The sequence below is a fragment of the Oncorhynchus gorbuscha genome, linkage group LG19 (assembly GCF_021184085.1).
Source record: "Oncorhynchus gorbuscha isolate QuinsamMale2020 ecotype Even-year linkage group LG19, OgorEven_v1.0, whole genome shotgun sequence".
Classification (NCBI taxonomy): domain Eukaryota; kingdom Metazoa; phylum Chordata; class Actinopteri; order Salmoniformes; family Salmonidae; genus Oncorhynchus; species Oncorhynchus gorbuscha.
The window spans coordinates 1,593,031-1,605,619 of record NC_060191.1 but is presented as its reverse complement, the minus strand read 5'-3'; the positions used below and the strand labels follow the sequence as shown (position 1 = coordinate 1,605,619).

The 12,589-nt window shown below is 44.8% G+C and overlaps 1 protein-coding gene and 1 pseudogene across 1 annotated transcript; both read left to right on the top strand.

The window, feature by feature from the left end:
* Nucleotides 1-6,898, top strand: part of LOC124005915 — a 7,314-nt pseudogene extending 416 nt beyond the window's left edge.
* A 3,798-nt stretch (nucleotides 6,899-10,696) lies between these two features.
* LOC124005330 (lens epithelial cell protein LEP503-like) lies at nucleotides 10,697-11,832 on the top strand. Its single transcript, XM_046314470.1, has 3 exons — nucleotides 10,697-11,212; nucleotides 11,297-11,327; nucleotides 11,532-11,832. The coding sequence occupies exon 1, from the start codon at nucleotides 10,982-10,984 to the stop codon at nucleotides 11,171-11,173; it is 192 nt and encodes a 63-aa protein (XP_046170426.1). The 5' UTR covers nucleotides 10,697-10,981; the 3' UTR covers nucleotides 11,174-11,212; nucleotides 11,297-11,327; nucleotides 11,532-11,832.
* The last annotated feature ends 757 nt before the right edge of the window (nucleotides 11,833-12,589 follow it).

Below are 12,589 nucleotides of genomic sequence, written 5' to 3'. Positions count from 1 at the left end.
TCAGTACCTTACATCAATGTCATCCCTCCAATAGATTTATCCAGCAGCACATCCGGTCCTTGTTCAATACCTTACATCAATAGATTTATCCAGCAGCACATCCGGTCCTTGTTCAGTACCTTACATCAATGTCATCCCTCCAATAGATTTATCCAGCAGCACATCCGGTCCTTGTTCAGTACCTTACATCAATGTCATCCCTCCAATAGATTTATCCAGCAGCACATCCGGTCCTTGTTCCTCACCTTACATCAATGTCATCCCTCCAATAGATTTATCCAGCAGCACATCCGGTCCTTGTTCAGTACCTTACATCAATGTCATCCCTCCAGTAGATTTATCCAGCAGAACATCCAGTCCTTGTTCAGTACCTTACATCAATGTCATCCCTCCAGTAGATTTATCCAGCAGAACATCCAGTCCTTGTTCAGTACCTTACATCAATGTCATCCCTCCAGTAGATTTATCCAGCAGAACATCCAGTCCTTGTTCAGTACCTTACATCAATGTCATCCCTCCAGTAGATTTATCCAGCAGAACATCCAGTCCTTGTTCAGTACCTTACATCAATGTCATCCCTCCAGTAGATTTATCCAGCAGAACATCCAGTCCTTGTTCAGTACCTTACATCAATGTCATCCCTCCAGTAGATTTATCCAGCAGAACATCCAGTCCTTGTTCAGTACCTTACATCAATGTCATCCCTCCAGTAGATTTATCCAGCAGAACATCCAGTCCTTGTTCAGTACCTTACATCAATGGCATCCCTCCAGTAGATTTATCCAGCAGAACATCCAGTCCTTGTTCAGTACCTTACATCAATGGCATCCCTCCACTTTGTTGCTTTTATGTATTTTGTTTGGTTGCTTTTTGTGCTATTGCTTTGTCTGCATGCTACATGTTGCTTGTCCTATATTATTCTGCGTGTGCTCACTGCTCATTGATTGTCTATGTTGTAATTGTTTTTAATAACCTGCCCAGGGACTGCAGTTGAAAATTAGCCAGCTGGCTAAAACCGGCACTTTTACTGAAACATTGATTAATGTGCACTGTCCCTGTAAAAATAAACACAAACTCAATATATTTATCCAGCAGCATATCAGATCCCTGTTCAGTACCTTTCTTTGGACAGCGAGGCAGTGCCAATATTCTGTTTCCTTACCTCTGTTGTTTACCCTCCTCTCTGCTTCCTTTCTGTCCAGCGTGTCATATCCTGGAGTGTTCGGAGGGCTTGGCCCAGGAAGTCATCAGTACCATAGGGCAGGCCTTCGAACTACGCTTCAAACAGTACCTGAAGAACCCCCCCAAACTGGTCACCCCCCATGACAGGTGTGTGTGTGTGTGTGTGTGTGTGTGTGTGTGTGTGTGTGTGTGTGTGTGTGTGTGTGTGTGTGTGTGTGTGTGTGTGTGTGTGTGTGTGTGTGTGTGTGTGTGTGTGTGTGTCACTCCTGAGTTCTGACTCCTCTCCCCTTTCTCAGGATGGCTCCGTTTGATGGCTCAGCGTGGGAGGAAGAGGAAGATGAGGGAGCACCGCCCCCTGCAGATGTTCCGTACTATAATAACTTCCCCGGGAAACAACCTCCTCCTGGGGGACTGGTGGACATGAGGGCCCGCCCTGGGGCTACGCTGGTGAGATATATACATACACACACATCAAGTAATTGTTAGTCAATTGTATTGAATCCAGACTGCAGCTCCAGGAGAGAGAGGGCAGTTCAGTATGTAGGCTAATCATCTGACCCAGTCTCACTCTCACATCACAGCAGGCCTTAGTCTTCCACTCTCTCTGGCGCTCACCTTATTTACCTCACAGTGTGTGTGTGTGTGTGTGTGTGTGTGTGTGTGTGTGTGTGTGTGTGTGTGTGTGTGTGTGTGTGTGTGTGTGTGTGTGTGTGTGTGTGTGTGTGTGTGTGTGTGTGTGTGTGTGTGTGTGTGTGTGTGTGTGTGTGTGTCATCAGTTGGTCAGTGCAATGTATGTTTTTCCATCTGTATCTTAATTGCTTCTTGTGTGTGTGTGTCTTTTCAGCCCTATGGACAGCCGGGTCAGAATGATATTCACAAGCAGCCGCTTCCCCCTCTACCAAGTGAGCCATCACACACACACACACACACACACACACACACACACTCACTCAGCTAAAGGATATGAGGTGACACAATACAATGACTTGCAGTGAGAGAATGACACGGACACAGTGAGAGGAAATGAGTCAGATTGACCATGTGTGTGTGTTGCTCTCGGACAGTGTGTGTTGCTCTCTGACAGTGTGTGTTGCTCTCGGACAGTGTGTGTGTTGCTCTCGGACAGTGTGTGTTGCTCTCGGACAGTGTGTTGCTCTAGGACAGTGTGTATTGCTCTAGGACAGTGTGTATTGCTCTAGGACAGTGTGTGTTGCTCTAGGACAGTGTGTGTTGCTCTAGGACAGTGTGTGTTGCTCTAGGACAGTGCGTGTTGCTCTCGGACAGTGCGTGTTGCTCTCGGACAGTGCGTGTTGCTCTAGGACAGTGCGTGTTGCTCTAGGACAGTGCGTGTTGCTCTAGGACAGTGCGTGTTGCTCTCGGACAGTGCGTGTTGCTCTCGGACAGTGCGTGTTGCTCTCGGACAGTGCGTGTTGCTCTCGGACAGTGCGTGTTGCTCTCGGACAGTGCGTGTTGCTCTCGGACAGTGCGTGTTGCTCTAGGACAGTGTGTGTTGCTCTCGGACAGTGTGTGTTTCAACTGGTCTCTGTGTTCCCATAGGGGTGTTGTGACGTGAATACTATTAATGCTATGACAATTATTTAATCAAATCAATTTACTACGTTTAAATGAGCATGTGATTAAATTAATGATGTAACAATTAACTCATTAGCAATCTTGGGCACCACAGAATAAGTTTGTTTAATGAGTTACCATTTCCCCGAATTGACTGAAGGATATCTGAATATACCTTTATCATATTAGTCATCCATGAATTATTATTACCTCCTATCAGTCTCATTCTGAACATCGTTGACTTAAATCTGCACCAACCCTAGTCTGCATGATGATTCAGTGATACACAAATTGTTTTAATTATTTATTTACTGACTAACTAAATAATCACACAGAATGACATAAACACACAGGACAGATTATACTTTGATTTCTAACATAATGCAATGAAAAGTCCCTAGTGGACTAACCCGATATGACGGCTGGTCACACAGTGAAATGGCTGGGGAAAGAAAGAGCGGGAGAAAGAGAGACAGAGCAATTAATCTATCGTACATGCAGTTGAATAATACGCTCATCGTAAATATGGATATTTAACACCCGCTCATTCAGATTTAGAAATACAATGTACATATTTACGCTTGTATGTCTTTGTCGACTCGCTCTACTGAAATCACCCGATCCGTCTGTGACGAATATTTAAATAGGGGAGGCAGGGTAGCCTAGTGGTAAGAGCGTTGGACTAGTAACCGGAAGGTTGCAAGTTCAAATCCCCAAGCTGACAAGGTACAAATCTGTCGTTTTGCCACTGAACAGGCAGTTAACCCACTGTTCCGAGGCCGTCATTGAAAATAAGAATTTGTTCTTAACTTACTTGCGTAGTTAAATAAAGGTCAAATAAAAAAGTCTCTGGTTGTGTAAGTCTCTGGTTGTCCACTAGAGGTCACCATGTCCTTAGTAGCTGTAGTAGGTTTCATCTAACTCCATCTCCTCCCACTAGACCTTCTCTCATCACCATGTCCTTAGTAGTTGTAGTAGGTTTCATCTAACTCCATCTCCTCCCACTAGACCTTCTCTCATCACCATGTCCTTAGTAGTTGTAGTAGGTTTCATCTAACTCCATCTCCTCCCACTAGACCTTCTCTCATCACCATGTCCTTAGTAGTTGTAGTAGGTTTCATCTAACTCAATCTCCTCCCACTAGACCTTCTCTCATCACCATGTCCTTAGTAGTTGTAGTAGGTTTCATCTAACTCCATCTCCTCCCACTAGACCTTCTCTCATCACCATGTCCTTAGTAGTTGTAGTAGGTTTCATCTAACTCCATCTCCTCCCACTAGACCTTCTCTCATCACCATGTCCTTAGTAGTTGTAGTAGGTTTCATCTAACTCCATCTCCTCCCACTAGACCTTCTCTCATCACCATGTCCTTAGTAGTTGTAGTAGGTTTCATCTAACTCCATCTCCTCCCACTAGACCTTCTCTCATCACCATGTCCTTAGTAGTTGTAGTAGGTTTCATCTAACTCCATCTCCTCCCACTAGACCTTCTCTCATCACCATGTCCTTAGTAGTTGTAGTAGGTTTCATCTAACTCCATCTCCTCCCACTAGACCTTCTCTCATCACCATGTCCTTAGTAGTTGTAGTAGGTTTCATCTAACTCCATCTCCTCCCACTGGACTTCCTCTCATCACCATATCTGCTGGTGAGAAGAATTTCTAAACAGATGCCTCAGATTTATACATTGTCGTGGAAATTTCCTCTATTTACCAAATCATGGGAGCAAACCACACACACACGTCAGAGTTAGTTATAAAAGTCCATCTTTAATTATATCAGCTCTATCACAATCCTGTGACTCTCAGATAAATTCAGTGTCTCTCCATGAATTCTCTGAGAGCCCCTTCCACATTGCAATAGCATTTTGACTTTCAACAGTTCAGTATCTCTAATGAAAAGTTGAGAGTCCTAACATAATGGCAAATGGGATCCTTTATAGCAAAGATACACAGGATAAGACAGCATCGGCATAATTCATTGTTCAGCTTTGTCTCTTTTCTCAAACTCAGAACCATAAACCAATCCTCCATATCAACAGGCATATATCAAATCCATCCTATCTTGACAAGATCACAGAGACACACTGACTGGCACACACACATTGTGGAGCCAAGAGATACACGCTTGATGATCCCTTGACCTCTCCCCTCTCTGCAACTTCGTCTTGACATAGAACAGATACTGCAACCCTGCCACAGTATTATACAAAAATAACATTCTGATGAGAAGTAACTTACAAACATATGATGAATATAAAACATCTTACCTATGTTACCCATCAATTCTGATTATTCCCTAACAACATCCTGTGAATTATCTGGGTTCTTCTATCTGTGACATCACAGAACAGATATTCTATAGAGCTGTTCTACTCTAAATGTTTCCCATCCCTGAACACCTCCCAGGTGATACTGACAGACAGTTATGTGATTAAACTCCTGATTGGTTGTTTCAGTGGGAGCAAAGGAGGGAGGGCGGGACCTGTGTGATGACCCCTCATACGTCAATGTGGATAAACCCCGCCCGCAACAGCTGCAGCCAATGGCAATGCTCACAGAGATGCGTTCGACATGAGTGAGTCCCAGTTGGCCCTATCAGCTAGAGTCTGTATACAATACATCAACTGGCCCTGCAGTCTATAGCAGTCACTATCAGTCATCTCAGATAAGACTAATTAGAATGGTTATCAGCTATATTGCAGTAATTACACTACAGTAGAAGTCATTAGTTTTTTCATTTGGGTTTGGACATAGGGGAAATTAGAATATTGTTATCCTGAATGTATCAAGAATTAATTTGGTTTGGTCATATGGTTTCAAAACGTCTCTCTCGCTCTGCCCTCTCTCCTTCTCCTCTCAGAGCCATTTGATGATTCCCTGGGTGTATCAGGTCTGGGGGTCTCAGCGGCGCCCCCTCTGGTGGAACAGCTGCAGTGCGAGGCCTGGTTCCACGGCAGCCTGAGTCGCAGGCAGGCTGAGAGACTGCTGACCCGTGACGGAGACTTCCTGGTCCGAGAGTCAGGCACCACCCCTGGACAGTACGTCCTCACTGGACAACAGGGTGGTCAGCCCAAACACCTACTACTGGTCGACCCAGAGGGAGTGGTGAGTTGGGAGGGAGAGGTGTCTGAGTTAGAGCGAGCCACCCGAAGCCTTCCCACTTATCAGCTGTGACGTGATATGTTTTGTGACCCTCTCTTTCTCTGTGTGTGTGTGTGTGTGTGTGTGTGTGTGTGTGTGTGTGTGTGTGTGTGTGTGTGTGTGTGTGTGTGTGTGTGTGTGTGTGTGTGTGTGTGTGTGTGTGTGTGTGTGTGTGTGTGTGTGTGTGTGTGTGTGTGTGTGTGTGTGTCTGTCTGTGTGTCCAACTACTCAGGTACGTACCAAAGACCACCACTTTGAGAGTGTGAGCCACCTGATCAGTTACCACATGGACAACAGACTGCCCATCGTATCAGCAGGCAGTGAGGTGTGTCTGCAACAACCAGTGGAGCACAGTGCCTGAACACTACACACATAAGCAATGCTGACAACATTGAGGAAAGCCAAAAAAACACCTCTATCACTCTTTCTGCCAAAATCATTTGCTCTCTGCTTTTCCTCACACCCTTCTCTCCTCCTGGACGACTCACTGTTACCTCCGTGATCCCTCCTTCTGTTCATCCTTCCGTCATCGAGGTCCACTCCCTCCATCCCTCCAAAGAACGTGGGAGTAACACCTAGGAACACTTTATTTTCCTTCTCATCGGGACAGAAATTAATACAATTTAGTAAAAAAAATTGAGCATTATTAATTAAATCATGTCATTCATTCAGAAATGATTATATCATAGTAAAGGACTATGCACCTTGGAGGGGAGGAGTGAAACGTAGAGAAAGGAATGGAGGGATGGGGGGAGAAGTCTTGATCCAGACATGGCAGAGGAAACAGTTTCTCTCACCGTCACAGAAGCACTCCAAAGACTTGTCTGATGATTGGACTCATCAGAGAGCTCAGACATGGATCCTCCAATCAAATATCAGTGAATAACCAATCATGACTGAGATCAGGCCTCCTGTTAATATTCATTGACATTTTTGTGTCCACACCAATCAGGGCCCTCGCTTACCATCAAGCCACTTCCAATAAAATACCTTTCGTCTTTGACCATTGACCCTGAGTGATACCTGATGATGTCACGGAGGACGTCTCTGTATGCAAAAAGGTGGTTGCTATACCAACAACCATTGTCTCCGTCTGTCCAAATATTGACAAGGTTTCTTTCCGGCCTCCGAAGGTGGAGTTTGATAAAAGGATGTCCGACATCAACCTGTCTGTCTGCATGGGACTGGTCTCCCTGTCTGTCTGCATGGGACTGGTCTCCCTGTCTGTCTGATGTCTGCATGGGACTGGTCTCCCTGTCTGTCTGCATGGGACTGGTCTTACCTGTCTGTCTGCATGGGACTGGTCTTACCTGTCTGTCTGCATGGGACTGGTCTTACCTGTCTGTCTGCATGGGACTGGTCTCCCTGTCTGTCTGCATGGGACTGGTCTCCCTGTCTGTCTGCATGGGACTGGTCTTACCTTTCTGTCCTGATCATGACAAAGAAAGTGGGCTTGGTTGGACTGGGGCAGCAGAAACCATGGAGATGACTCCTACACCAACATACAGTGTGCTAGTCTGTATCTGTCATGTGTACTTTCATTGGGAGTATAGTGTCTTTACATAGAGAGGGATGGAGAGAAGACTGGGAGGGGGCAGGAGGCCGGGGGGAGGTTCCACATCTAGAGATGTCATCAGACCTAGACACAATGTCATCTGGAAGAGCTCAAAACCAATTCTACGACGATGTCACAGTCAACCTAAATGCGGCTGTCACAATGTAATCGGTGCTGTGTTGGAATCGTAGTTCGGATTAATGCCAATATTTTCTTGCTTTTCAATGGATTTGTTGTTAATATCTGCTTGCCTTGACAATCTATGGCCATGTCTCTGTCTGGACGGGTGGGGGGTGGAGAGGTTGGGGGGCATACTGGATGAAGTGTGTTTAATGCTGAAAGCATTCGGTCCAGAGCATTCAAAGCATAGATTTTATCTCCTCCCCAAATGTGCTGCAACACTTGGTCAGGAGATTAGCTTTTAGTGTTAGCATTAGCGTAAGCATTAGTGCATGATGTGTTTATTCTCAGCTCACTGCTGGGAAAACTGCAGTGTTGTTCACAACAAAATCTGGGAGTTTGGCGAACGTTGGTCAGACGTTGGACTTTGACGTGTTGTTTTCCTTGGAATTAGAAGACTGTAGAGGGAGAGAACGTGGAGGAATCATCCTCTCCCTCCTTCTCTTCATGATATGTTTTGTATCTTACTCGTGCCTTGTTTCTTCGATGCAGTCACCTCACTCCAGTGCAGTCTGTCACCTAATGTACTGTGCTTATTGTACAGTCAGTTGATGTACTTAATCCAAATGTAGTGGACCGTTGGATCCTGTCACATGGTCTCTCAGTCCATCAAAGACTCTGCAAAAAGGACACTGACTCTCACCACCCAGGTCCAGTGATGCCAATCCGCTCCTCTATTGCACATTCATTCTTACTTCCTGTTGTCACTTGTTGTTGTCACGGTTGCTTGATGTCGCAGCTCTCATTGGAGGGATTTCCACTCCACCTGTAAATAACATCAGATCTGATTGGTTGGTTTGAGTTATTTGTTCTGAAATTAGTCTTTATTGTTTAGATGTTATTAATAACATGGGTGGGACAGAACCAGATACTGTATTTCACATGTAATACCCACGGAATACTTTTCTCTCTGAATCCAATTCATTTTGATTCGAGCCAATGAACCATGTCCAGGTTTTTGAGGGAGGCTGAAACCAAACTGTAAATGTGGAAGTGAAGAGTAAACTGGGATCTGCCACCTGCTGTACAAAATATTTCTGTCTCATCAGTAGGGTTGCAAAATCCTGTGGTTTTCCAGAAATCCTGGTTGGAGGATTCACGGAATTCCTGTTTATTCGCTTGTGTAATTCTAGGACTAGTTTAACCAGGATTTCTGGAAAACCGGGGAATTTGGGGAAAGTTATCTGAATTTTGCAACTCTAGTCATGAGAAAGGGCTCTTTGAGCCTGGACAGGTAATTGTTTATTCATCTTTCTCATCGTGCTTGTGTGTGTGTTGTGAGAGGATGTGTGGATGATCAGAGTTTATGGTTGGGAGTGTAGGGGGTTGTGTAGTTCTTACATGGTGGCACTTGTGCTCTGTGTGTGAGGCCTTTGCTTCATTCTGTCACAAACACACAGACTGTTAGACACAGACTGTTTAAGTGACTATAGGTCCTGGATAGGCAACAAGAAAACAAGTAAACAAGCCCCAAGGTGTGTGTGTAAAAGGAATCATCTATCCTCTACATAATTTGTGAAGCATTCTAGCGTTGTCTTTGTTCATCACAGTTGCCTTTGTTGCATGGAAATAATTTTTTACAGTTTCTATATTGTTGTTTTGATGTACTTTTTCATTTGAGTTTTGAAAGCCAAAGGGTTATTTTCAATTAGCCTTCAAAAAATTGATTTAATTTTTTACTTTTTAAAGTTCTGTTGTAATACTCTTGTTCTTTTGGGGGGGAAATACATCTGTTTACACCTGTATCTGAAATCACAGATTGCATATAAATGCATATATCATGAATCTTTCTAGGTGAGTTTGGCTTTAAAATGCAGTTTCTGGATTTACACTTTGGTCTCCTGTGATGTGTTTTCTTAAATGTTGATTCATAACTATTAAATAGAACATATCCCCTTTACTTATTTATTCTGCTAAATACAGGTGAGGACGATATATTGTTTTAATTGAAGTTCTACACTTTGAGGAGATGACTAAGGAGATTATGATAGGACAAGGAAAGAGACAGGATCGGGCAGGAAGAAGTTACCTGAGTTACCACAGGGAGAGGTAGAGGCTAGTTGAGTTACCACAGGGGGGAGGTAGAGGGGGGCTAGTTGAGTTACCACAGGGAGAGGGTAAAGGCACAGGGGGAGTTGAGTTACCACAGGGGGAGGTAAAGGCTAGTTGAGTTACCACAGTTGGGAGAGGTAGGTAGAGGCTAGTTGAGTTACCACTGGGGGAGGTAGAGGCTAGTTGAGTTACCACGGGGAGGTAGAGGCTAGTTGAGTTACCACAGGGGGAGGTAGAGGCTAGTTGAGTTACCACAGGGGAGAGGTAGAGGCTAGTTGAGTTACCACAGGGGGGGGGTAGAGGCTAGTTGAGTTACCACAGGGGGGGGTAGAGGCTAGTTGAGTTACCACAGGGGGGAGGTAGAGGCTAGTTGAGTTACCACAGGGGGGAGGTAGAGGCTAGTTGAGTTTCCACAGGGATAGGTAGAGGCTAGTTGATTTACCACAGGGGAGAGGTAGAGGCTAGTTGAGTTACCACAGGGGGGAGGTAGAGGCTAGTTGTGCCTCTACATTAAGTGCCAAGGTGTACAGTAGGGTCTGGAGTTAGAGAATATGCATTGGTGCAGGGTCCATGTCAGCAAATGTTCTATATTCAGACCTCTGGTGATAACATGTCCTATAGCTGCCATTCTCAGAATTATTTCAACCTGGACGATGACCACGACGCAGTCATCCAACAATATAGAAATCAGAATATTTATTATTTCAACCTGTTCAGAACACAAAACACATATTACCAGATGAGAGAAACAATAGACAGTCACACAGTCCTGGACAAAGAGAGGAGGCATATTGTGAGCTTTTACAGTAGAGCTGCATTGAGCACGTGATACTGGAACTATCCTGAGGGGTGTACTGTAGGTGTGGTGGATAGATTATGCTTTACGTAGGGAGAGACTGTTCCAGACTGGCAAGAACCCTAGAGATGCAGAGAGCGAGCTGGAGGGAGGGAGAGAGAGGGGTGGTGGGGTGCAGAATACACCCAGAGCCAGTAAACAGAATGTTTCATAACCAAGGGTGACTGATGTGTCTGTGTTCCAGAGGGTAGAAGAATAGAATAGAGAAAGATCAGGAGCTGAGAGAACACTCCCTGGTGTTGGTAGTGTTGATGTCACTATAGGAGGAGCTCTCTGGACAGGAGCTCTCTGTCCACTACCACCCAGTCCAACCCTGGTCTTCTCCTCTTCCTTTCCTCCATCCTCCTCTACTCCTCTGGGATTGACCTGACCCCTATTCCTCTCATCTCTCATTTCTATCATTTCTTCCTCCTGTCCTCCGTGTGGAGCAGTGCCACAGAGCCATGCACCCCCAGCGTCCTCTCCCCCAGGCCATGCCCTCCTCCCTCGGGCAGAACCTGCGTGACATGGCCATGGGCCTAGGCAGAGGGAAGAACTTCCTTGGTGGGAACATTGCCTACGGCTTCATCCAGTCCCTCAAGGAGTGCCTCTACTTCGTACTCTGCTGCTGGTGCATCAAGGAGATACTGGACTGACTGACTGAGACACTACGAGAGGGAGAGAGAGGCACGAGGGTGAGGTTCTCTTTCCTGCTTGTCTCTGGATGTGTTTCTCTCTTCCTCCTTTTCACTCTTTCTCTTCTGTTTTTCTCTCACCAGCTAAGATGTTAAACACAGCGTGTGAAGCGGTGTAAGTATGAGTCTTGTCATTAGATACTGTACAAAGTTTGACTCTAAAATAGAAGACGTTTGCCAAACTGTTTACTGACAACATAATTTCCTTTCAGCTACATGTTACCTGTAAAATATTCTACCAAATATGTAGGACTGTGTAGTATGTTATTGTTTACATGTTGTACTATATGGCCCTGGTATGTGGATTTGCTCCTCTTAGTGCCCATGATGCAGTTCTATATTCCTGTCTGGAGGCTTGGGAAACTGATGTGCTGCCTGGTGTATCAGAGGATCTCTGTCATTCTCGGATCCTGAGTCAGTCGGTCTGGAGACCTGCAGTGTGTGTGTGTGTGTGTGAAGCATCATCTTAACACCAATCTGCTGATCCTAGACCTGTGGAGAAACCAAACCTGTGAGGCAATGGACATGGCTTTTGATGCTGCTTAGGTCACATTTAATTCCAAGTTTTATTAATTTCTGTACAGTCTTAATATGCAAGGAATAAACAATGTAATATCTGATTTTGTTTGTGTGTGCCAACCAGAGTCAGGTGATGTGTGAGAAACAAAAAAGTAGATCCTGACATCTGCCAATGTCATCATAGTGTCAGGTTGCACCACACATCATCGGAAAAGCATTGCGTGTGGTATATTTTGTATACCCACTCTTTTCACCTGCGTGTGTCAATCAATCTGAAAGTGTGCCCATTGAGCGAAACGAGAGAGCGATTATCATTGGCGAGTTGGGCAAGAAGGGGTGGGACGTGAGAGAATGCCCTTCCCGGTTGGACAAGAGAGAGTGGCTCACGCAAGTGTCAAAGAGACTCTTCCAAGTTCCGAAATTGGATGCATTCAATTAATTTGGCAGAAAGGGATTCATACACGATTGCCATTTGTAAGGAAAACGGAGGTAAGTGGAGTAGAAAATGTAATGTTACTTTGTGTTCTTGTTACCATTTTGTCGTTAGATGTTAGTGTTTCCTGGTTCTCGACAGAAACAGTAACTATCTGGATTTTCGGTGGAAGGGATTAAAGTTTTCCATAGTAGGTTGGCAGATAACAGGGTTTATCTTTAATTGAATAGAACATGTTTTTATAACATATGTAGAAAAGTTTCAGTATTATTTAGTTCGATATTGTGTTACCAGCGATGGTCACAATGTTTCAATCGATTTTTTTTTTCATTTTTCATCAGTGGAGATACGGTGTGACAGTTGTTGACATTTCAGAGTACACACCTTTGTCGACACTGAGATGGCTAACATGCAAATTAGGTGTC

What these genes read in the sequence shown, in the direction of transcription:
- LOC124005330 (XM_046314470.1), top strand. Translation starts at nt 10,982, where the DNA reads ATGCACCCCCAGCGTCCTCTCCCCCAGGCCATGCCCTCCTCCCTCGGG.